Raw genomic sequence first — 24,819 nt, 5'->3', positions numbered from 1 at the left:
AGTCTTCTATGTTCTGATTCCATCTCTCCTAGTAACCAGTAATATTACAGGTAGAGATTACTCCTTCCACCTGGGTCCTGAGTGATGGCAAGGATGATGCAGAGCAGAACTCCCAGACATGCAACATGAGTGATAAGTAAATCTTTGTTGTTTTAAGCCAGAGATATTTTGGTGTTGGTTTTATTATAACATAACCTAATGTAACAGGTGCATCTCAGTCTGGAAATGCTGCTCATAAATTGACCTGCAACTCTCTATGGCCTTTAACACAAAGGTCTAACCTCCTTAGTATGGTATGCAAGAACTTTGCATTAATTATCTATTGCCGTGTAACCAAAAAACATCTCAACAGGGTTTTTTGTAATCCTGGCTAGGCCAGTCCTAAAATTCTCATAGGAGACAGATAGTCAAGAACATCTCAAGCAATTTTAACAAAGAAATACAATAGAGATTTTGCTCTACTTGATAATAAACAAGATTTACTATAAATATATAGTAATTAATATACTGTGGTATTAGGTACATGGATAGATACATATTCCAAATTGTAAAAGAGAACTCAGAAGCTGATCTACACATACGGAAATCGGATATCTAACTGAGATGACATTACAAGTCAGTGAAAAAAGGGTTATTATATGGAGTTAGCCAAATTTGAGGTTAAGGGCACAGTCCTCAATTCAGGAACCAGCTGCAAGTTCAGGGGTTACCACGGCCACCCTCACTTCTGACCAACTGGCTACAAATTTAGGAGTTCCCATGTCCACTGTCAGGTCTGATAGACCTCTTCCTCAGGTGAGAAAAACTCACAGAACTCGCTGGAAGTCCTATTCATATAATTACAGTTTTATTATAGCATAAGGATACAAATTAGAATGAACCAAAAGAAGAGACACATAGAAAACTCTGGGAAGGTTCTGTACCTGAATCTTCTGTCATCCTCAGGGATGCATGACCCTCCCAGCACTGAGGTATGACAATACTCAAAAGAGTATTGCCAACCAGGGAATTTCACCTGAGCGTCTTATACTGAGTTTTTATTTGGTTTTTATTACATACACATGATTGATTTGGGGTTGAACTCAATCTCCAGCCTCCTCCACTCCCTGGAGGTTAGACTGATATGTGTATGGATATCATATGCAACCTTCTAATCACATGGTTGGTCTTTCTGGCTGGCCAGCTCCTATCCTGAGTCGTCTTCTTAGCAGAAACTATCTTTCAGTTTGAGGGCCTTTCCATGAATAACAAAGACACACTTATTACTCAGGAAATTCTAAGGGTTTAGAGGTTACCTTTTTCTTAGGAACCAAGGCTAGCCAAACTCTTCAGTGGAGTTATTTTTAAAAGGGTCCAAAGATAATTAGTTATCCTATGGAAAAAGTAAATAAAATTAGGTGTCTACCTGACACCCTACACAAATCAGCACTCTCTGTATTAGATTAAAAATCAGCACTTATTTGCAGAGCCAGATAGTAAGTATTTTAGGCTTTGCAGGCCACATATGATCTCTATTTATTTAACCTTTTAAAAATTTAAAAACCAATCTTAAGGGCAAAGCCAAACAGGCTGTGGGTTGCATTTCACCCATGGGGTGCAGTTGCTGACCCCTGGGACCCTAAATATGAAGAGGAAAACTCTAAAAGTTTTAGAAGAAAATACAAGAGAATGTCTTTATGATCTTAATGTGGGGAAGGATTTCTTTAAAGAGATTTACGAAGCACAGACTATAATCGTGTCAACTGAAATAAAGAGTCCAGGTAAATATTAGTGAAGGAGTTTATTCAATAATCAAAGTGAGGAATTTTAGTCCCAGGAAACAGTTCAACAGAGTACTCTGATGGAACTGCTCTGAGGTCTACAGATCGAAGCACAGTTTATATACCCTTTTTTCTTAGCAGTGTACGTGCAGAAAGGCTTATGGCTTATGCATCTAAGAATCATATACATCAAAAGGGATAGGGTATATCTGGTTTTTCTTTAGATTACACATTAAAGATAACATGAACAAGAATTTCTTGGTTATACATCAAACAAGTTCAGGGATGCTAATGTTATCTATGTGTGGAGGGAGGCAAGGACCAGGGTCATTAATTATTCCCTCAATCTCTAAGAAATGCAGCTGCGCATGTAGGAGGGAGGCACCCTTTATCTTTTCCTGTTGTTGATTTCTCCAGCTGGTGTCTTCAGTCATGAGGTGTGGGGTTGCAAAGTCATTTTGACACAGGCTGAAGATTGCCTGCACGGCTGCTTCACAGCACAGCCTGGATTTTTATTATATTACCTTAAAGCCGATGCAGTTTGCTTGCTAGATTTGCCTGTTAGACCAGGGAGAGGGGTCCCAAAAATCTGTTCACAAAAGGAGAGAGCTTTAAATTTCAGCTCCATTAAAATTAGATAATTTCATATACTAGACGTCAAAAACAGACTGGGAGAATACATTTGCAACACAACTCAAAAAGGATGAAAACTTAGACTACATGAAAAATTCTTACGAATCAATAAGAAAATGACAACAGAGTAAAAATCTATGGGAAAAGATTCACAGAAGAGGCGACTCTGAATAGCCAATTAACATGAAAAGATATTAAACATCGTTCTTAATGGGAAGCAGGCCGATTTGTGGATGGGCCAATTCTCAGATTTTATTTCTTTTATCTTTAAAAAAAAATTATAGCAACTCCTATTGGATGGGATAGTTTTAATAGCTTTTGGACACTTCTGTCCTTATAGTTGACCGATTTATATTATCTTACAAGTTTGTATGCAATATTTGATTTCTCTCTGCCATAGCTTACTGCTGCTACAGCTGGAGAGAACTTGGACTAAGGGACAGAGAGAGGGTAAGATGGGAGCAGAGTTGGGGAGGACATAAGAAAGTGACAAAACAGCACATAGATGCTCCAGAATCTTCGTCCAGTAATCTTAGTTGCAAGCACAAGGCCGTGATGATACTGTCCCAGAAAGAATGGCTGTGTGTGAGTTCTTCAAAACTCATTGACGCCACATTGCTGATGCTACGACAGCGTCCTAGTAGCTTTTGTATCCAATTATTTCATAGACCCCAATTTCAAATTTCAACATTTGGTGTTTTCCAAACAGGCCTGACCCAAAGGCGACCTGGGCTATGAATTTATGTTTTCACCCTCACTCACACCTTCTAAGTCTGACCTCACCGGCTGAGATGCAAGGACTTGTCATCGGCCCTTTCATTTCCAAGCTTAATGATCTATTCTCCTTCTCCCCTTCTCGGGGGCGTATTTCCTGCTGTACCGACACCTGAAATTCCTCTAAGATGGCCGGGCTCGTTGAGCCATTTCTCATAATTTCTTGTCCGCTGAGCTGGACGTAGCCATATTGTGTAAGTAAGCTCGAGCCTCTGAAAATCTACGCAGTTTGCGCAGCGTTGTTTGCAACCCTTCCAGCCTCGCCGCCCACGGGCTGAAGGGTGGAGCGAGGTAACGGTTCATTGCCTTTTCACTGTATCTAGCCATCCTGGTGAGCGGCGCAAAGACAGCCATTTCCGTTCCGTACCGCAAATATTCAAAGATGGCTGCCCCCAGGGAGGCGTGGCGCAGAGGGCGCGGACATATTACCCTCGAAGGAGGAGCCGGAAGTCCAATTGCCGCGCTGCGTAAAAACCTCTCGCTCCCTCTTCGGCCGCCGTAGGTCGGGGCGGGTGCTGGGTTGACGGTGCTGGAATGAAAGAATCCGCAAAAGTTAAGTGTAGCCGCTAGGAGGTTGCAGTGGGATCCAGGGAAAAGCAGGTCAGTGTGTGAGTCTCTTGTGGATTAGGTTCAGGAGGGAGGCGGATCTGTGGCCGTCCTTGTCGGAGGCCCGCAGGGTCCGTGGGAAGAGCTGCCGCTCCGGGACCGTGCTCTGAAGTTGGGATGTCTTTGCTGTCCGGCATGGGGAGCTCGGGTGGTCAGGCATTACAGGTCTATCGAGCAAGGACTGGGATCCCTGAGATCAGAGTTTGGGGTCTTTGCAGCTCCCCCTGTCGGTGGGGCTCAGCGATTGAGAACTGGAGGGGAGTTGGTGTTTGTCAACGAAAGCGGTGTCTGGATGTAGTTAAGAGGCTCAGGGATGGAGGAGCCAGGGGTTAGACACACCTGATGAACGTTACATTCCCCCTCGGACCTTAAAGTACGGTTCCCTCTCCATGGACTGTTTGCAAATCTCCTTAGGCCCCTCGATCACTGTCTCCTTTCGTCCCCCAGATGTGAAGTTTAGGGAGGTCATGATTAAGCAAATCTCAACTGGTAAACTTTCTATTAAAGATGAGCTTTCTTTCCTTCCTCCTTCAAGTTCAGTTGGATACTTCCCTTCAGATTCTTTCTACCGCCAGTTAAAATGACATTTCTAGACCCCTAAATTTTATTTCCCAAAGATAGCTCTTATTCAAGTGTTCGTATATTTCAATTTTGGGCTTGTATTTTCTCTGCTGAATTTTCGTAATTCAGATAAACTGTGGACACATTGGTGTCATTTTTTTTTAAGCTAATTTCATATTCTAAACATTTCCATCATACAAATTCTCTTATTAAGAATTTTTTAAATGACGACATTAATAGATAAACGGGAGAGACAACCAGTGACATTGTGACTAGAATCTGATTAAATACATGCTATTTGGATTGCACTGGAATATTTAAAATATTTAGTTATTGCTTTTGGGGTTGTATTAGGATTTGACGATTTATCCAAGGGTGTGTTTCACTGACACTTATCTCCTTCCTGGTTTTTTGCCTGTTGCAATTGTAAACAGGGTCTTTTTTTCTAACTTTTTAATCTCACGTTCTCCTAATTTTCTTTAACACAGTGAAGCAATTTAAAAATATTATTAAATATTTATTTTGTTTTTGTCACTTTACTGAACTTTTTTTTATTACTAATAGCCTTTTCCAAGTCAACGTTTAGTTATGAAAAATTCCAAACACACAGCAAAGTTGAATGAATTTTACAGTGAACATATACCTACCACCTAGATTGTACCACTAACGTTTTACTGTACTTGTTCTATCAGTTATCTATCCATCCCTCCATTCATTAATTCATCTTATTTTCCTTCTTTTTGAAAGAACTTTTAGTGCATTCCCAAGTAAATTGCAGACATCATGATTTCCCCGAAATACTTCAGCGTTCCTGTTGTCCCCCAGAATAGAAATCAAGAGAGATAACAAATGGGAGTAGAAAAGTAAAAGTCTATTAGCTTGTGCACAAGGGAGGCACAAGGTAGCCGGTGCAGAAGGGAAACGGGCAGATGACTGACTCTTTAGGGAGCAGGATTGTGGGGCTTTTTATTAGGCAAAGGCTGGAGAGGAGTGCCTTGTCGTGGCATGTAGAGGTGCGGTCTTTCTTGCACTTGCCCTCTTATTTGACATGCCACCGCATGTGTTGCATCTATCATTAGCATGCTAGCTCTCCACCCCTGGTGTGATTTTTACTATGGTCATGGGGCTAGGGTCACCTTCAGTCAACTCCTGGGTGCTAGGGCATGTGCATAAGCCTGGGAAAGTCTGGAGGCTATGGAATGTGGATCTTGGTGGTCTCTATCAATTCTCTTAGCTTGCTGATTGGTTAGGGGCCTTATCTTGCAGACAACACTATCTCATTAGGCTGATTCCTGTCTCATTCCTTTCAACTAGAGTTCTACAGTAGCTTTTTAATTGATTCCTTTATATTTTCTAAGTGAATGATCTGAGCATCTCCAAATAATATTGGCCCAGTGACAAGTGTGTGGATTCTGGGATGAAATGAATCTGGGGTTTTTTTGTTTTTTTTTTTTTGCTGAGGAAGATTCTCCCTAAGCTTACATCTGTTTGCCAATCTTCCTCTTTTTTTGCTTGAGGAAGATTAGCCTGAGCTAACATCTGTGCCAGTCTTCCTCTATTTTGTATGTGGGTTGCTGCCACAGCATGGCTGACAAGTGATGCAGGTCTGTGCCTGGGATCCAAACCTGCGAACCCAGGCCGCCAAAGCAGAGCATGCCAAACTTAACCGCTACACCACAGGGCCGGCCCCTGAATCTGGTTTTTTAATCTGGATTCTTGCTCTTACTAGATGACTTGGGTGAGTTCTGGTCATATTGTGATTTGTAATGAGAAATAAATATTTGGTCTTTGTCCCTGTTTCTGACACAGAGCTCCTAAAACCCTTGGAATTTCCTAAGTGATGAGAGCGATAAAAGTGTCCTTTATTACGTTAATGAGGTGACTTTTGGAAAGCACCTAAGGATGGGGCCTGGTTGCCAGTACAGCCAACCATGTGATTAGAGGGTCGGAACTTTCAGTCCCACCCCCCAACTTCCGGGGAGGGGAGGTGGGGGCTGGAGGTTGAATCAATCGCCAGTGGCCAATGACTTAGTCAATCATGGCTATGTAATGAAGCCTCCATAAAAATGCAAAGGGACAGCTAGTCGGCCCCTTTTTTTGGAGAGGTTCCATGTTGAGGAACCAAAACACTTTCACCTGCCACTGTCCTGGGCCCCAAAATCCACATATCCATTCGTAACACTTAGGAAATTCCAAGGTTTTGGGAGCTGTGAGCCAGGAACTGTGGATTAAAACCAAATATATTGGAGAAATATATTTTGGGCATCTGAATAAGTGAATATACATATTTCTTATAAATCACAATATCAGAGGCACTAAATAAAGACAGTTAGAAATATTGGCCTTGATGTAAGGTGAGTGCACAGCAACAGGGACGGCATCTGGGCCCAGAGGAAATGTATCACCCGAAATGAACTTGCTCTTCACCCCGTAGGTCCTGGCTTCCCAAGAGAAAGAGAGATGAAGGAGAGGATGAAGAGGAGCTTCCTGGAGTTGCATGTGGTCGTTTCATGAGACGTCTTTGACTTGAGACTGAGATTTCTGAATAGAAATTTAGGGCAGATCCAGAAGAGACTGAACACAGAACGCCCCAGTTACTGGGCATTTCCCAAAACAGAAGAAAATGATGAAGGCCCAGGTGACTATTGGTTTGTTTTATTCTTAACTTGATTCCCTCGTGGATTTATGGAGGCCTGAAAGAATCATTTCAACTAAATGAAAAGGATAAATTTGGGGGAAAATGGGCTCTGGGGAGAAATACACATAGACTGGACCTTTAAAATCCGGACAAAATGGAATCAGGAATATATTGTTCCTAGGGTTCGTACTACAATGTTGACCAATGTTGGAATATAATATATGATTCTGCAGGACCTGGGTGGTTATGTCAACTGTCAACTTGTAGCTCATATTTCTGACAGCCATCACAACCAGGGGATCATGGTAAGTTACAGGATATGTGCTGACTCTGAGGAGAAATAAGATCAGTTCCTCAGGAGATGTCACTCTTTATGGCACTTAAGTCTTGGGAGATTTCTTTGATGGTGACATGGTGGACTGTGTGTTCTTGGCAGCATTCCTGAAAAAGATGTACAAGCAGGTTGTGTACGCTGTTTCTTACACGATTATTCTGAGTCCCTGTAGGACTAGACCAAGTAGAATTCAGTGAACACAGTTCAGGAGACCACAGCCTGGTGACTTATGTACTTATGTACTTAGCCGTGTTGCCGTCAGGGTTTATCCTTGAATAAAACCTAAAGTGCCCAGGAAAATGGAAGGTTTGCAGGGCTTTCAGCGGTCCTCTGTGAACAGGCTTGAGTGCGGATTTGGCCATAGGGAGTTATAAGTTCTGCTGTCTGGTGATGGCTTGGGTTGTTGAGATGCACAGGGTTTGCTTTAGAACTTCACCTTCTCTCAGAAAATGCAGAGCCCTTCCCTGTGTTCAGAATCTAGTTATCACCTCCCACCTCTTTATTGCCTTTATTTTAATTACACAAATGACTCATTGTGGCGTAATGCAAAATATGTATATTTCGTCTTTGTCTCCAGTTCCTGACACAGAGCTCCTAAAACCCTGGCAATTTCCTGAGTGGTAGGAGTGTCTTTTGTTGTTCATGACAAGCCCCTTTGAGTCTTATCTGAGTTTATGCTAATGAGGTGACTCAGGGTGGGCCCCTGGATAACTTCAGGATGGGACCTGGTCCCCTGGAAGACCAAGTGTTGATTAGAGGGTTGGAATTTTAGCTCCACCCTCCGAGGTCTGGGTTGGGAGTGGGGATGGAGACTGAGTTCTCTCCTTAGTAGTCAATGATGTAACCAATCATGTCTGTGTAATGGAACCTCCATAAAAACCCCGACTTGGTTCAGAGAGCTTCCAAGGGGGCAAACACATCCACCTGCTGGGGAGTGGTGCTGCCCACCTCCACCGGGACAGAGGCTCCTGCACTCAGGACCCCCTTTCGAACTCACCCTATGTATTTCTTCATGTGGCCGTTCATTTATATCCTTCATAATAACCTGCAATAGTAAGTATAACATTTTCCTGAGTTCTCTGAGTTGTCCTAGCAAATTCTCAAGCCTGAGGGAGGAGGTTGTGGGAACCCCGGAATTTGTAGCCAAGTTGGACAGAAGTTGTGGGTTCCCTGGGGACCTGGTGTTTCCTCCTGGTGTCTGAAGTGAAGGCAGTCTTGTGGGACTGAGCCCTTTTAAACCTGTGGAGCCTTACGCTAACTCTGAGTCGTTAGCATCAGAATAGGATTGGGTTGTAGGACACCCAGTTGCTGTCTGAGAATCAGATTATTGGAAAATTAGCATTGGAAAAGATACCACATATTTAGTGAAAAGACGCAAATTGCAAAGTATCTAGTACCCGTAGTTATCACACGAATTTCCCCCTCCATATATTTTTTTCCTGATTCTCGAGCTCATCATTAGCAAATGCTTTATATATGTATTTAGATGTGTCCGTGTGTATGCATGCACATGAGGGCGTACATATGTGTAAATCTATGTACATAAATGCTTACATCTCTTATGCCATTTTTTACGAGTGGAATCATAGTATGTCGTTCTGATGTCACTAGCATATCATTCATTGATTGACAAGTAGGTGCTGAAACACATAAATTGCAAATGATCTTAGGGGAGCAGGAGGATTTAATGGCTGCATGTTACAGAAATTTGTGATTTGTTGAATGAATGGATGACTGAATATTTTAATATGACTTTGCTTCTTTCACAATGTGTTAAAAAAAATAGGAATACAAATGTCGCCTACATGGTGAGAATGAGCAGAACAACTTCTTCCACATTCCTTTTGAATAGGGTAAGACCCCGTCCTTCCTCTGTGTGTCTCCTTTATTCTCACCCTGCTACCACACTCACAGCACTTCTGACGCCAGACGTGGCGGGGTTTTCCCCACAACAGGCAATTCTCTGCCACCAGCTGGGTGTCTTACAATTTAACTTGGTTCTAACACTATCTTCCTGGAGTGAGCGTCAGATCCCAGAGATTAAGGGCTCAGTCCCGTGAGGCTGCCCCTATTTCAGATGCCAATAGAAAAGAGTGGGACCCCAGGTAACCCACAACTTCTGTCTGACTTGGCTACAAATCAGAAGTTCCCATGACTCCCTCCTCAGGTTCAATTAATTGGCTAGAGTGGCCGACAGAATTCAGGGAAACACTTAAATTTACCAGATTATTATAAAAGGGTATGATAAAGGATGCAGTGACCATCCAGATGGAAGAGATGCAGAGGGCAAGCTATGTGGGGAGGGGCTTGGAGCTTCCACGCCCTCTCTGGGCAAGCCACTCTCCTAGCACCTCCGCATGTTCAGCAGCCCAAAAGCCCTCTGAACCCCATACTTATTACTTAGGAATTTACAAGGGTTTCAGGAGCCCTGTGTTAGGAACCAGGATCAAAGACCAACTATTAGAACAAAAGATGCTCCTAATGCTCTTATCATTTAGGAAATTACACAGGTTTTAGGAGTTCTAGGTCAGGAACCAGAGGCAGAGACCAATACATATGTTTTTCTCTTATCTCACAGCTTCCATTTCAGTAACTAGAGAAACACTCACATTAAACAGGACCGTGTTATTACAGGAATCTCTGACCCTGGAGGACGTGGCTGTGGAGTTCACCTGGGAGGAGTGGCAGCTCCTGGCCCCTGCTCAGAGGAACCTGTACCGGGATGTGATGTTGGAGAACTATAGCAACCTGGTGTCCGTGGGTGAGGACCGCTCCCCTGTGTCACTCAGAGGGTCCCCAGTCATTGGCCTTTCCATTCTCAGCTTCTGAAAACCTTGTGTCTGGTGCTCTGAATGGTAGCTTCTCAGTCCCCTCCCTGGCCCCAGATGAGAAGATATAGTCTCTCCTCACCTTAGAGACAAGCCTTTAATTTGCAAACATGCATATTGTGCAGTCCCTAAAATGTACCATTCTCCTATTGTCACAGATTCCTTGTGCCATTTGATGAGCCTAACTATGTCTTCTGTCATTTCCCATGAACAGGGTATCAAGTCAGCAAAGCAGATGCACTCTCCAAATTGGAACAAATAGAACCACCATGGACTTTAGAAGATGAAATTCACAGTCAACCTCATCCAGGTAAGTGAGGGAGCACCAGCAGGAGGGGGAAGGCTGTGGAAATCACTTCCTCATTGTTGAGAGATGGCATCACAGTGGTGACAGTGTCTGAGGATTCAGAAACAGCCTCCATGGATCCCTCTCCCCATACGAGAGCTCTTTTTTCTGTGTGGGAATTTAGAGGTAAATATGCCCCTTTAGCTCTTCTTTTTTTTTTTCTTCTTTTTTTCTTAAGGAAGATTAGCCCTGAGTAAATATCCACTGCCAATCTTCCTCCTTTTTTTTTTCTGAGGAAGATTAACCCTGAGCTAACATCTGTGCCCATCTTCCTCTATTTGTTTTATGTGTGGGAATGCCTGCTACAGCCTGGCTTGATGAGTGGTGCATAGGTCTGCAACCTGAATCTGAACCTCAGGCTGCTGAAGCGGAGCATGCGGACTTAACTGCTATGCCACTGGGCCGGCCCCACCCCTTTATCTCTTCTTAGAACTAATCTGTATTTGTTTCTTCTTTGTTTTTTTTTTTTTTTTCATTTTGGTGAGGAAGATTCGCCCTGAGCTAACATCTGTGCCAATCTTGCTCTATTTCGTGTGCGAGTTGCTGCCACAGCATGGCTGATGAGTGGTATAAGTCCATGCCTGGGATCCGAACCCATGAACCCTGGGCTGCTGAAGTGGAGTGCACCAAACCTTAACCACTACACCACGAGATCAGCCCTATTTATTACTTCTTAGATGTCATCTTTTTGTCCCCTGGAATTCTTGCTTGGACTTTCAAATCTTCCCATTCTCCATCACTTGTCGAGAGTATGATTTTGTGTTCCTTTCACCTCTCTTGCTATGAAATTCCTCCTTCCATGTCTCTGTTCTGAGAGAAAACTTTAAATTCATCCGGTCTTTTGACTGATACACCTTCCTGCCCCATTGGGAAATATTTATTTCCCTTCATAACATCCATTTTACCTTGGATGCTTTATCCCCATGGTAACTTGGTCTCTTAGTGTGCATTTATCTGCTTCCTTAACTTTTCTTTTTCCCCACTCTGAGCTTCTTCAAAGGTTCTGTTTGTCAACCTCTGCTCTTTTTCATAGGCCTTAAAGCTGTACATTATTCAAATATGTAAGCTCTTCCTCTCTGTGGAGACTCCCAAGATGACATCTCTCTTAACATGGCTAATCTGTACAATACAGCCGTATATTTTACCTGTCTCCATGCCAACTGACTATGAACTAGAACCTTCTTCCTTCCAAGAAAATCTCTTTCCATCACCCTTTTTAAAATTGAGATTCTCTCCTACTTCTCTACGTCTTAAATCCTGCCCATCCCGGCCTTCCCTGGAATCTTCTCTACCCTCTGGGCTTCCCATATTTCAGGTCCCTGCTCTTCCTGTTCTTTGCTTGATTAGGAAAGACCTTTATAAAATTTCTCATTCTTAGTTCCTAGCCTGAAGCCTCTTGCCTACTTTACTGTAATTCCTTTGTATATTTGTTAACTATAATCTTTCCGTTAGTTCAAATTAGATTTTGTTGCTGGGTTCTTCTCCCTAAAGCTTTCCTTTTCCTCCTCATAGTCTGATGATATTGTATCCCCATTGATTATATTACTATGACACAGAAATTTCTCTTCTATCAAAGACCTAGGGCCCCACTCTTGAAAAGGAGGAGACACACATATAACAAAAATAAATATATAGGTATAGAGTTTCAGTTTTACAAGATGAAAAGAGTGATGAAGGTTGGTGGATAGTGGTGATGGTTAGACAACATTGTGAATGTACTTAACATTACTGAACTGTACACTCAAAAATGATTAAGATGGTAAATTTTGTGCTATGTGTATTTTATCGCAATAAGAAAAAAATGGGAAAAAGTGCATAGACACTGTGTCTGATGGTGAAACGGGCTGTGAATGTCAATCCATGGGCATAGTGGAACAGTGGGTCATGGGGTCTCTTTTAGGAATAGGATCACCTCCATAAGAAGGTTCTTTTGAGCAGAGAGATGAATGACATGAGTAGGTTCCCTAGGTGAAGAGTGGAGAGAATGGAAAATTCACAGGAGAGGCAGGAGTGTGTTTGAGGATCATCAGGGAAGCCCATGTGGATAGAATGGAGTGAGCAAGAAGAAAAATGACTAGAGATGAGTTCAGTGGGGTTTGGGGGTTGGTGATATGTCAGTTGGTCGTGTTGGACGTTGTAATCTATTTCAAGGACTTGACTTTACTCCTAATGAATTGAGAAAACTTGAGAAGGTTTAGAATATAGCGGTGACATGATATAATTTATGCTTTAGAAGTATCACTTTGGCTATGGGTAGAAAACAGACTGGAATAGGCAGGTGTTGAAACAGAAAGCCAGGTGGGAGACTTGGTTGTTGGCAACTTCAGCTAGGCTTCAGGGACGAGTATGGGAAGATTCTGGATGTATCTAAGAAGGCCGATTGAATTTGCCATTGAAGTAGGTATTGGGTATGTTAGTTTCCTAGAGCTGCTGTGATAAATTACCCACACTGGGTCACTTAAAACAACAGAAATTTATTCTGTCACAGTTTTAGATACTAGAATTTGGAAATCAAGGTGTTGGTAGGGTCATGCTCCCTCTCAATGGTCTAGGAAAGAATCCTTTCTTGCCCCTTCTTCACTTACAGTGGTTCCCAGAAATCTTTGACTTTCCTTAGATTGTAGACACATCATTCCAGTCTTAGCCTCTGTCATTACATGGCCTTCTCCCTGCATGTCTCTGTGTGACTGCAGCCAAATCTCCCTCTCCTTATAAGTCATTGGGTTAGAGCCCAACCCTAATCTATTATGACCTCATCTTAGCATGATTACATCTGCAGAGACTCTGTTTCCACATAAGGTCACATTCACAGGCACTAAGGGTTAGGATTCAAACATATCTCTCTGGGGAGACACAATTCAACTCAACACATGGAGCGTGAGAGAAAAAGAAACAAATGGAGGATGATGTTAAGGATTTTTGGCATGAGTAATGAGAAGAGTAGAATTGCCATTTACTGTGATGGAGAAGATGTGTGGAGGAGGAGGCTTAGGTTGGGAAGTCAGGAGTTCAAAACGGAGACGGTAAGTTAGAGGTCCTTGTTAAAATCCAGGTGGAGGTCTGTGCTGTGGTTGGATGCATCCAGAGACTTCAGGGAGAGGTAGGTTTGGAGATAGAAACTTGGACCAGAGAAGATCTAGAGAGTGAGTCCAGGTGAAGAAAACAAGCGCCTTGGACAATTAGAGATTTGACAGATGAGTGTAGTAAACATGGTTGGGGGAGAGCAGGTGGTGGGCAAGTGTTTCATGAAAGGTAGAGCCATCAACATTGTCTAGAATTGCTGATTCAGGGGCCGGCCTGGTGGCGCAGTGGTTAAGTTCACACGTTCCGCTTCTTGGCGGCCCAGGGTTCGCTGGTTCGGATCCCGGGTGCGGACATGGCACCACTTGGCACGCCATGCTGTCGTAGGCATCCCACATATAAAGTAGAGGAAGATGGGCACGATGTTAGCTCAGGGCCAGGCTTCCTCAGCAAAAAGAGGAGGACTGGCAGTAGTTAGCTCAGAGCTAATCTTCCTCAAAAAAAAAAAAAAAAAATAGAGTTGCTGATTCATCAAGTAAGATAAAAACTAAGACATGAATATGTGATTTTTATTTGTACTTCCCTTTCAGACAATATAGGTTTCTCACTTTGAATTCTCTTTTCATGAAATGGTTTGTACAACACCAAAATATAACAATATCTTCTCTGAATTCTCATTGTACTTTGTGCCCCATCACACAAGCCACTCCTAAAGATACTGTCTCAGTGTGGTTTGGTGCTGCCTGAGGCTTCTTCACCACTCTCGAATCAAGGGCCTCTTTTTCATTCTTCTTGTGCAAGAATGAAATACATCTTGTTTGCTCACTTATTTCTTCATCGAGTAACTGATTAGCCAGGCTGGAGAAAGACTATTCTTTTCCATCTATCTATCAAGCATTTCTTAAATGCCAGCTCTTTATTGAAGGGGTTTTTATAATACCTGGACCAAGACCTCTTTCTCAGAGAATCTGGTTTTGTTAAAATTGGGTTGATGGCCCGTGTATGTCTTTATGCAAAGCTCTCTAAGGGTACTGTTGTGACCCTAGCTGACAAACTGCAGCCCTAATACATAGTAGGAGAGAGTGAATTTAGTGGGAAACAAAGAAGTATATTTCTGGAGTAAAGATTATACAAGCAAAGGTCAGACAAATCTTCATGTAGTATTTACAAATGAAGCTTTTGAATATGTGAAACGTTGTTGCTACAGTTCAAGGCTGTACAAAATAGAAGTGAATAATAAATATAGGGACTACTTTAGATATTTAAGAGACGAGTAGCCTAAAGTGGTATAGAGAGAATGGAGAATGGCAGTATCAGAAAGTATCTTATCTCAGAGATATAGCTAGGTTTTGAATTAAGATGATGAGGAGGAAACACAGTAAGAAGGCATGAAATTGGAAATGTGCAAGGCCATGTGGGCACTGTCGAAAGATTGGCATGAAACTAGCCGCACAGAGATCCATGTTAGAAGATATCTATCTGGGAAGTAGTGGAGTGGAAACTCAGATAAACTGGGCACCTTATGGTAATGTAAACTTCTGTCACCAGGCTTACTCTTGTGAATTGTGTGTGTTAGTAATACAGCGGGCATGATGAAGATTAGGTTTTGTATTTTTCTAGCTCTAGGTAGGCTGACCTTTCACCTTGGTGACAGCATTGTAGCAATAGTAAAGTATAGCCAGATGTTCTAAGAAAAACAAAAGGGAAAGCTGCCATGAGTCCTGGATTCAGGAGGAAGGCGGTCCTTTAGGACCCCTTGATGGCTGCCAGCGGAGACATAACTGAAGACTTGAGGAAGAAGATGCTGTTAGTGGCAAGAGGAAGACGAGAGATTAGTGAGATGGGAATGATTCCAATCTGACGTCTATGAAAGCTCAGCATGATGAAGAAGGTGAGGGCCCCCATAGCTGGCGCAGCAGGAGGTCTGCTGGAGAAGACCGTGTGCCCCACCAGCATGTTGTCAGAGTTCATAAGGATCATCATGTCCCTCTCCCTGTGGGAGCACAGGAGTGTGTTACAGCTAGATACAAGCTGTTGACTGCAAAACTGTGTCACTGGTGCTTTGGGGAAGTTAGTTTGATGATAGTCTCCATAATGAAGAAGAATGGCGTATTTTAGCAACAGGAGGAGCACCCAAGAGTCTGTTAGAATTATCTTGAAATCAGGTGCTGTGCATCCAGCGTTCTGGCTGGCTTCTTTGCGATATTTATTCTAACACCTGCATCTGCTTATTTCTCTACCTTGTGGTTAATGTTGAGGTCTCTTCATTGGGCTCTACGAATTCCAAAGCTGTGTATGTTGAAATGACTAAAGCCTTGGTCTTCTCCCTTCGTCCTCATTCAGTCTTCACGTTCTCAGAGTGTGACCTCATTCAATATTCTGCTGACCTTAAATAATACTTACATACTGATGATTTCCACATTTCTATGTCCAGTCAAGACCTTTCTCAAATTTTGTGTATCTGACTTGGATTTCCATGGCTGTACTTGGATAGCTAATATTCTCTCAAAGTTGATATGCTTCAAAATACACTTGTTTTCCTTCACATTCTGAACTTCAGCAATATTCCTCACCTTGTTAAAAGGCACTACCCACCTACCCATTGGCTCAAGCCAAATACTGAGGAGTACCCTTCGATTCCACTTGTTACGTCTCCCCACATCAAATCCATTAGTGAATCTTGTTTATGTTTCTTTCCAAATAAATCCTGATTTCTTCCACTTCTCTTTGTTTCCTTTGCTTCTTCAAACCACGGTCACATTTGCAACTGCCTCCTTTATTCTTTTTCTCACTTGTTTATTCTGTTTCCCTTTCCACCCCTAGAATATGACTTCAGTGAAAATAAAGAATATTTTTGTGTTTCTCTAGCACCACTGCCATGCCTGGTATATGGTAGCCATTTAAGAAGATGTGTTTACACATTCCACTTCAGCAGCCCGGGGTTTGCTGTTTGCTGGTTCGGATCCTGGGTGCAGACCTATGCACTGTTTGTCAAGCCATGCTGTGGCAGACGTCCCATATATAAAGAGGAAGATGGGCACAGATGTTAGCTTAGGGCCAGTCTTCCTCAGCAAAAAGAGGAAGATTGGTGGCAGCTGTTAGCTCAGGGCTAATCTTCCTCAAAAACAAAAAGAAGGATGTGTTTAATGAATGGATGTGTCCCACACCATTTTGAATCTCTGTGATCTGATGTTAACACAGACTTCCTTGTATTTTATTGTCTCCAGGACCCTGTTTATAAAACAGACAAATATATATTTATTCATTGTGAATTTACCCTATTTTACACTGATGGCTGTCATCTTTTGGTTTATTTGGTGTTTTATATTATTGTGGTTTTTCTTTTGTTGTTGCTGTTGTTTTAAAGATTTTATTTTTTCCTTTTTCTCCCCAAAGCCCCTGGTACATAGTTGTATATTCTTCATTGTGGGTCCTTCTAGTTGTGCTATGTGGGACGCTGCCTCAGCATGGTTTGATGAGCAGTGCCATGTCCACGCCCAGGATTCGAACCAACGAAACACTGGGCCGCCTGCAGCGGAGCAGGTGAACTTAACCACTCAGCCACAGGGCCAGCCCCATATTATTGTGTTTTTAACCATTTCCAAGAGATATGGAATTAGTGTTTAATAGGTACAGAGTTTTTCAGTTGGGGAAGATGAAAATGTTCTAGAGATGGATGGTGGGGATAGTTGCACAACAGTGTGAATGTACTTGAGGCCACAGAACTGCATGCTTAAAAATGGCTAATACAGTAAATTTTATCTTATGCATATTTAACTACAATAAAAAGTTTAACATAAAGAGATAAGACATTTATACTTGGAATTTCTTTTGTGTTGATACCATAGGTTTTCCACTAAAGAGCCAGCCCACCCCAAGGTATTTTTGAAGCAGTTTTATTCTGTGTGATGCTCATGGAAGAATTCATTGTTCTGTTCTTTCCTAGAATTTGAGAAAGTTGATGATCATCTGCAGCAACACTGGCAAAACCAAAAAATGCCAAAGAGGATGGAACAGTGTTATGAACAGAATGCATTTGGAAATATTGTTCATCAGAGCAAAAGTAGTTTTCCTTTAAAGCCAAATAATGATATGTTTGATTTACATGGAAAAACTTTGAAATCATACTTAGATTTAATCAACCAGAGTAGAAGCTGTGACATAAAGGAGCCTGCTGAGTTTAATGGAGATGGGAAATCCCTTCTCCATTCTAATCATGAGCAAACTCATACTGAAATTAAATTCCATGAAAGTAGAAAACCCATCAGTACTAAGTCACAATTCCTTACACATCAGCCAACACACAAAATAGAGAAAGCCCATGAATGTACTGAATGTGGGAAAGCCTTTCTCAAGAAATCTCGGCTCACTGAACATAAGAGAATTCATACAGGAAAGAAACCCCATGGATGTAATGTATGTGGAAAAACTTTCTTCAAGAAGTTTAAGCTCACTGAACATCAGCGCACTCATGAAGGAGAGAAACCCCATGAGTGCGGTGAGTGTGGGAAAGCCTTCCTGAGGAGGTTTCAGCTCACTGAACATCAGAAGACTCATACAGGAAATAAACCCCATGTATGCAGTATATGTGGGAAGGCATTCTCCAGAAAGTTCAAGTTAACTGAACACCAGAGAACTCATACAGGAGAGAAACCTTATGAATGTACTGAATGTGGCAAAGCCTTTTGCAGGAAGGCAGAGCTCATTATACATCAGAGAAACGAAAGAGGGGAAAAACCGCATGGATGCACTGAATGTGGGAAAGGTTTCTCCAGAAAATCACAGCTCATTCTACATCAGAAAACTCATACAGGAGAGAAACCTTATATATGCAGTGAATGTGGAAAAGGTTTCATCCAGAAGGGCAATCTCCTTATACATCAACGAACTCATACTGGAGAGAAGCCCTATGGATGCTCTGAATGTGGTAAGGCCTTCAGTCAGAAGGCGTGCCTCATAGCACATCAGCGATTTCATACAGGAAAGACTCCCTTTGTATGTACTGAATGTGGAAAATCTTGTTCACAGAAATCAGGACTCATTAAACATCAGAGAATTCACACAGGAGAGAAACCCTATGAATGCAGTGACTGTGGGAAAGCCTTCACTACAAAGACAATGCTCATTGTACATCAAAGAACCCATACAGGAGAGAGACCCTATGGATGCAATGAGTGTGGGAAAGCTTTCTCCCATATGTCGTGCCTTGTTAAACATAAGAGGGTACACACAAGAGAGAAACATGTAGATTTAGTGAAGGTGGAATATCCTTCCACAAAGGGTCACAGCTTATTAAATACTAGTGAACTCGTGCAGGGGAAAAACCCTGTTAATACAGTGACTGTGCAGATGCCTTCTGTGACCCCTCAGACATCATTGAACATCAGTAGGCTCCTAGCAAATAGACATGTAGTCATAGTGGGACAGCCTTTGGCCAGATGTGTACCCTCAGGAAATGACAGAGGATTTGCACAGGAGAGAAACCTTATGAATGCAGTGAATGTGGCTGTACCTTCAGTGGTCAATTATGTCTTATTTTATGTCACAAAAAACACATAGGAAAAAACTGATACATTCAATTTGGAAAAGCCTTGTGCAATAATGTCTCGCTGAGTGTATGGTTTTGTATAAACAGAAAGCCTATGAATGCAGAGGCTAGGAAAGCCATTTTTTTTGAAGATAGACCCTATCCATTATTAGTGATCACTATAAATAATCAATGAGCTCCTAGTGTGTAGAAATATAATGACAGTGTGAAAGTCTTTGGCCTCAATATGTGCCAGTACATAATGGAGAGAGAAGGTTGGAAGGCAGTGAATGTGGCAGGGTTTCCAGTGGTACGTACATTCTGCCTCATCCATTAGCAGATGAAATCCTATAGAAATAAAACACTGTGAACACACTAATCGTGCAATACCTTTAACAAAATATTAAACTTCTTGTGAAGCAAAGAAGGCCTGTGGAAATGAGGAATGTTTGAGAGCTTTATGTACCATTTCCACGTGCATGATACATCACATAAGACATTTGTGTCCTGATGTACATTTTGGGATAGGATACCTTGGGTCATATTCCTAGTTATTACGTTAATGATTCCATAATTTAAGGGAGATAGTCTCTGACCCACATCACTGGTTAAGGTTTTCACATTTTCACTTCTCCCATTTGTAGATTCTTTTTCTTTCTTTTCTTTTTTAATTATCTTCAGTGCCCACCCAATATCAGAAGATGGCTAGCTGTTGCATTTCTTTGGCTCTAAATTTATTTAATTATTTCAGACAACTGAAGTCCTTCAAAAAAGAAATGAATATATTAAATTCATAAATGTAACTTAACATCCTTGGATGAGTTTAACTTCAATTTATAAATAAGACCAGGCATAATACAATGTTACCATAGCGTGATTTAAAAAGTTTCCTAGATTTGAAAAGGTAGACAAATCAGATTTGTAAAATGAACTTAAAGCCCAAGGACAATTAGTTATTTAAACCTATAAATTAAATAAAATACATTCCACTGGGTAATTTTTTTGAAACCATGAAAAGAAAAAGTTAAGATAGGCAATTTGAACACAAATTAAGATGACTCTAGGGGCTGGCCCGGTGGCGCAGCGGTGAAGTGCACACGTTCTGCTTCTCGGCAGCCTGGGGTTCGCCAGTTCAGATCCCGCGTGCAGATATGGCACTATTTGGCACACCATGCTGTGCTAGGCATCCCACATATAAAGTAGAGGAAGATGGGCATGGATGTTAACTCAGCCAGGCTTCCTCAGCAAAAAGAGGACTGGCAGTAGTTAGCTTAGGGCTAATCATCTTCTTCTTAAAAAAAAAAAAAAAATTACTTGCTTCCCATCCTAGCTCTCCCCCTTCCCTGATTATTCAAATTATTCTTCTCAGAATCCTGGGAAAATGAAGTCCTAAACTCCTGGATAACTAATCACTGCACTGTGCCCTGTGGAGGTAGTTCCCTGTGTAAACCCTACCCTTTGCCTCATTGATGGAACCACTCCAACATTCTTCCTGACATGTATTCCCATTTCCTCTCAAGTCAAAGGAACTCAGTCTTACATATTCTGTTGTCATATGAGGTAGAGAAAAGTAGATCCTCATAGGAGAATTAACCTTGCCTTGCTATCTTATACTCCACAGAGCTGAAGGCACTGAACAGGATCAGGAGTAGGCAAAGGAGCTCTGGAAGATTGGGCTGAACCTAGTTTTGGGCTGGAATACTACAGGCCTTTGACCAACCTGGCAAGTATTTTCAGAAACTGATCTGTGTAATTAGAGAACTGTAGTCAGGGGTAATGTCAGTAGAGGCTGGCATAAAACTGATGGAGGATGAGGTTCAGACCGAGTCTACTGCTGGAAAACGGATTCGAGGAAGGGCATGAGGTCAGGTTTCTTAGGGAGAAACTAAGGGTGGAGGCCTGTCAGTAGATGTGGTATCTTAATGGCATTGTAAACAAGGTGATTTTTAAAAATCAATGCAAAATGTAAAAACCATTAGAATCATTTGGAGAGACCATCTCAATTGTTTTCTTAAAGATTTTAACATGGAGTATATAAAGACCTTGGGTCATGTATAAACCTTACTGAATCAGATTCAATACAAAGCATCTTACAACAAATAGCAAATTTCTGAGTTCATGCTCAAGTATAAGGTCTTGAGTGTAAATAGGCTAAGTTAGATTGTAAGCTTCATGAGGGTAGGGAACTTCTGTTAACCCCTGTATACCAGATATCTAGAAGATTGCCAGGCATGCATAAAAGAAGGAAAGTGAGACCAATGTTGAGGAGAAAAGCCAATCAAAACTGACGTAAGTGCTAGATTGAGCAAATGACATCACTATAACTGGATAAACAGTTATAGCTGTATTCCATTAGATCAAAAAGGTAGAAGAATGATTAACATGTTAATAATAACAATGTACTGTGGAGTTTATAAGATATGCAATACGTTTTACTTCTTTCTATCATATAAACTCTCCCATAATATTGTTTTTCATTCACTGTATTGATCAGAGAGTGGAGGGCAAATTGAGAGGTTTCCACTTGGCATTCCTCACAATGATACCTCTTACCCATTGGCCAAGTACTCAAAGATTTTCTTTTTGTAATAAAAGCCTTTTTTAAGCTTTTATTTCCTTTGTTCTGGAGTTCGTATAGTTTCTTTTGCCTTGTCATCAAGTTCACTGATCTTTTCTTTTGCATACACAAGTAGGTTATAATACTGTTCATACTTTTAAGGTCTTTTTCCCCCCTGTGTTTAATTTTGGATAGTTTTTAATGTTATATCTTCAAGTTCACTGATCTTTTCTTCTGCAATATCTAATCTGCCATCACTCCGGAAATTGTAGTTTTTCTCTCTATAAATTTGACAGGACTTTCTTTTTATCTTTCATATTTCTATTAACATGGTTTACATTTAACCTATTTGTGACTTAATATTTAAAGTGGGTTCCTAGTAGGCAGCATATAGCTTGGACTCTTGCTTTTTTTTAATCTAGTTGATAATCTTTCTTTTTATTGGGGTGTTTAGATCATTTATATTTAATGTGAGAATTAATGTATCTAGGTTTAAATTAATAATGTGCACTGTGCCATTTATCCCATCTATTTACTCCCCTTTTCTTCTTTTTCTACCTTCTTTTGGAGTAACTGAGTATGTTTTAGATTATTTCTCCTTTGTTGGCTTTTAGCTGTAACTTTCTTATTTAAGTGCTTCCATGAGTTTACAGCATGCATCATAAACTTATCCCTATAAGTTCAAGTGTTATTGTACCTTTTCATGTATAGTAACAGATTTCTATGATAGTATTTCTGTAGCCAGATAAGCTTCATTGAAGAGACTGACTTCTGGATGCTCCTGGGATACATAATTGGGATGGGTAAGCTGGTTTTACATGATAAAGCCACATCAGCATTGCCAACTCCATATGCCTTTGGATACTCTACAGAATATGAAGGAATTTCTGGCATTTAAACTTTATTTAGTATAGGACATCTATAAGTCAGGTTTCAGTCAACCAACCATGTAAACTGTTAGAAGCATTCTAATTGAGCTCACATTAAAGCCAAAATCCATTAAGGTAATGGTAACAATATGGTAACCCCATATTATTAAATTTGCCTGATCCAAAGTTATATTCTTTCCACCATGATCCTGCAAGTGTTTCCCAGGTTTCTATTGAACACATAGGCAATATAGAAAAAAGGTAAACACTTCGTGACTACATTGGTTTTATCCAAAGAATGCAAAGTAGGTTAAAATTTGTCTAATTTTCTAAACAATGTAATTCACCACTGTATTAAGACTGCTCTGGCTGCCAAAACAAAATATCACAGAGTGGATGGCTTAAACAACAGAAATTTATTTTCTCACAATTCTAGAAGCTAGAAGTCCAAGATCAACCTTCCAGCAGATTTGGTTTCTAGTGAGGATCCTCTTCCTGGCTTGCAGACAGCTGCTTTCTTACGTTCTCACATGGCCTTTCCTCAGTTTGCACTGAGAGTTCTCTGGTGTCTCTTCTTATAAGATAACTAAACTTATTGGATCAGAGCCCCCACTCTTATGACCTCATTTAACCTTAATTACTTTCTTAGGGGCCTCATCCCCAAATATAACCACACTGGGTGTTAGGGCTTCAACATATGAATATGACATGACTCAAACATTCAGTCTATAACATTCCACCCCTAGCACCCTCCCAAATTCATGTCCTTGCATACAAAATACATGCATTCCACTCCAACAGTCTCCAAAATCTTAACTCATTCCAACATCAACTCTAAAGTCTAGAGTCCAAAGTCTCATCTAAATCAGACATGGGTGAGACTTGAGGTACAATTTACCCTGAGGCAAAATTCCTCTCCAGCTGTGAACCTTTAAAACCAGAAAATTCACATGCTTCCAAAATACAGTGGTGGGACAGGAATAGGGCAGACATTCGCATTCTAAAGGAGAGAAACTGGAAGGAAGAAAGGGGTGATAGGTCCCAAACAAATCCAAAACGCAGCAAAGCAAATTCCATTAGATCTTAAGACTTGAGAATAATCATCTTTGGTTCAATGCTCTGCCTTCCAGGTCGTATAGTAGGTCAACACAACCAGGTTGCATTGTATGTCACATTGTAGATGGCAATCATAACACTTGCTGTAATGAGGAAGTCAAACCATAACTTCATGTGATATCTCCAGTAGAATGTAAAACTCCATAAAGAAGGGTATTTTTGTCTGTGTTTATAGCGTTTGTATCCCCAGCATGCAGAACAGTGTCTGACACACAGTTGGCATTTTATAAACATCTGCTGGATAAATGAATGAATGCTCAATCCCTTTGGTTTGAAGGCGCTCTGAGCCTGGCTGTATAATTATGAGTAGTGGGTCTTGCGTCGGGAACTTGTCACTTCAATCTGTTGGGCTGCAATATTGAAGAGAATCACCTCCCTTTCTCAGAGCTTTTCATTTCAAGGAAGTTCCCATTTTTGTGGAAGGAAAACCTTGCCCCGCCTTTGGCTCCTCCCCCGTGGAAGGGAGAGCCACGCCTCTGCGTTGTCACTGCCCCTTTCCCATTTTCCTCCACACCAATCATAACAAGGGCTTTATAATCCTGCCGTTTTACCCACTCTCTGAGCAATGCCTTCTTCAGCCGTTCTCTTAACCCTAGACTGGCCTCAAATGCGGCTTCCTCCATAAAGCTCCCTTCCAGCCAGCATCCCCGGGATATGAGCCGGTTCCCCTCCAACTGTTGCTCGCGTTCGGCTCAGATTCCCCCCACGCTGAACTTACTCTAACATGGCAGCGCCCACTTAGCCTCTCTTTAGCCTTAGGATCAAAGTGCCTTAATGTACGCGACCCTTTCTTCCCCATCCCGCAGAGAGATCTGGGCAGGCATGAGCTTCTAGGAAGGTGAGCGGTTTGTGTACCGCCCCTGGCGGATGTTGCAAAGTCGGGGCCCAGCGGTTGAAGCGGCCTGGAAATGGGATGAAAAGGGTCGTTTTCAATACCTTCTCATCTTGTGCCTTCCCACGAAAGGCGGAATAAAGAGCCTTCGCTCGCTGTACGGCAGTAAGTGGGAAAATGGCTGCTCCCAGTAAATATCCTCGAGTCAGGCGAGGATATTTTACGTCACAGAGAGGCGTCCGAGAGCCAGACTCTAGGTGTCTGGAACGACGCTGGATGGCCCTCGTCGACCGCCGTCCTTTCAGCTCCGGGGCGGGGTGGGGGGCCTGTCAGCCGGGGAGGTGGGGCCGCGGGGCCGCAGACACTGAGGCAAAGCGTTCAGAGAAGTGGCTCCGCGGCTTGTCTCCAGCGGTGAAC

At 41.8% G+C, this 24,819-nt stretch overlaps 1 protein-coding gene across 1 annotated transcript in view; it reads left to right on the top strand.

The window, feature by feature from the left end:
• Window positions 1-3,631: 3,631 nt before the first annotated feature.
• Window positions 3,632-24,819, top strand: part of LOC103554192 (zinc finger protein 615-like) — a 39,997-nt gene continuing 18,809 nt past the window's right edge. The window contains exons 1-5 of the mRNA XM_070559535.1: window positions 3,632-3,767; window positions 6,769-7,277; window positions 9,941-10,067; window positions 10,349-10,444; window positions 17,448-19,052. Of these exons, the coding sequence (XP_070415636.1) occupies window positions 7,194-7,277; window positions 9,941-10,067; window positions 10,349-10,444; window positions 17,448-19,052 (1,912 nt within the window). The 5' untranslated portion in view covers window positions 3,632-3,767; window positions 6,769-7,193. The remainder of the gene's footprint in view (window positions 3,768-6,768; window positions 7,278-9,940; window positions 10,068-10,348; window positions 10,445-17,447; window positions 19,053-24,819) is intronic.

The sequence above is a fragment of the Equus przewalskii genome, chromosome 9 (genome assembly GCF_037783145.1).
Source record: "Equus przewalskii isolate Varuska chromosome 9, EquPr2, whole genome shotgun sequence".
Classification (NCBI taxonomy): domain Eukaryota; kingdom Metazoa; phylum Chordata; class Mammalia; order Perissodactyla; family Equidae; genus Equus; species Equus przewalskii.
This window is presented reverse-complemented; position numbering and strand designations above follow the sequence as displayed.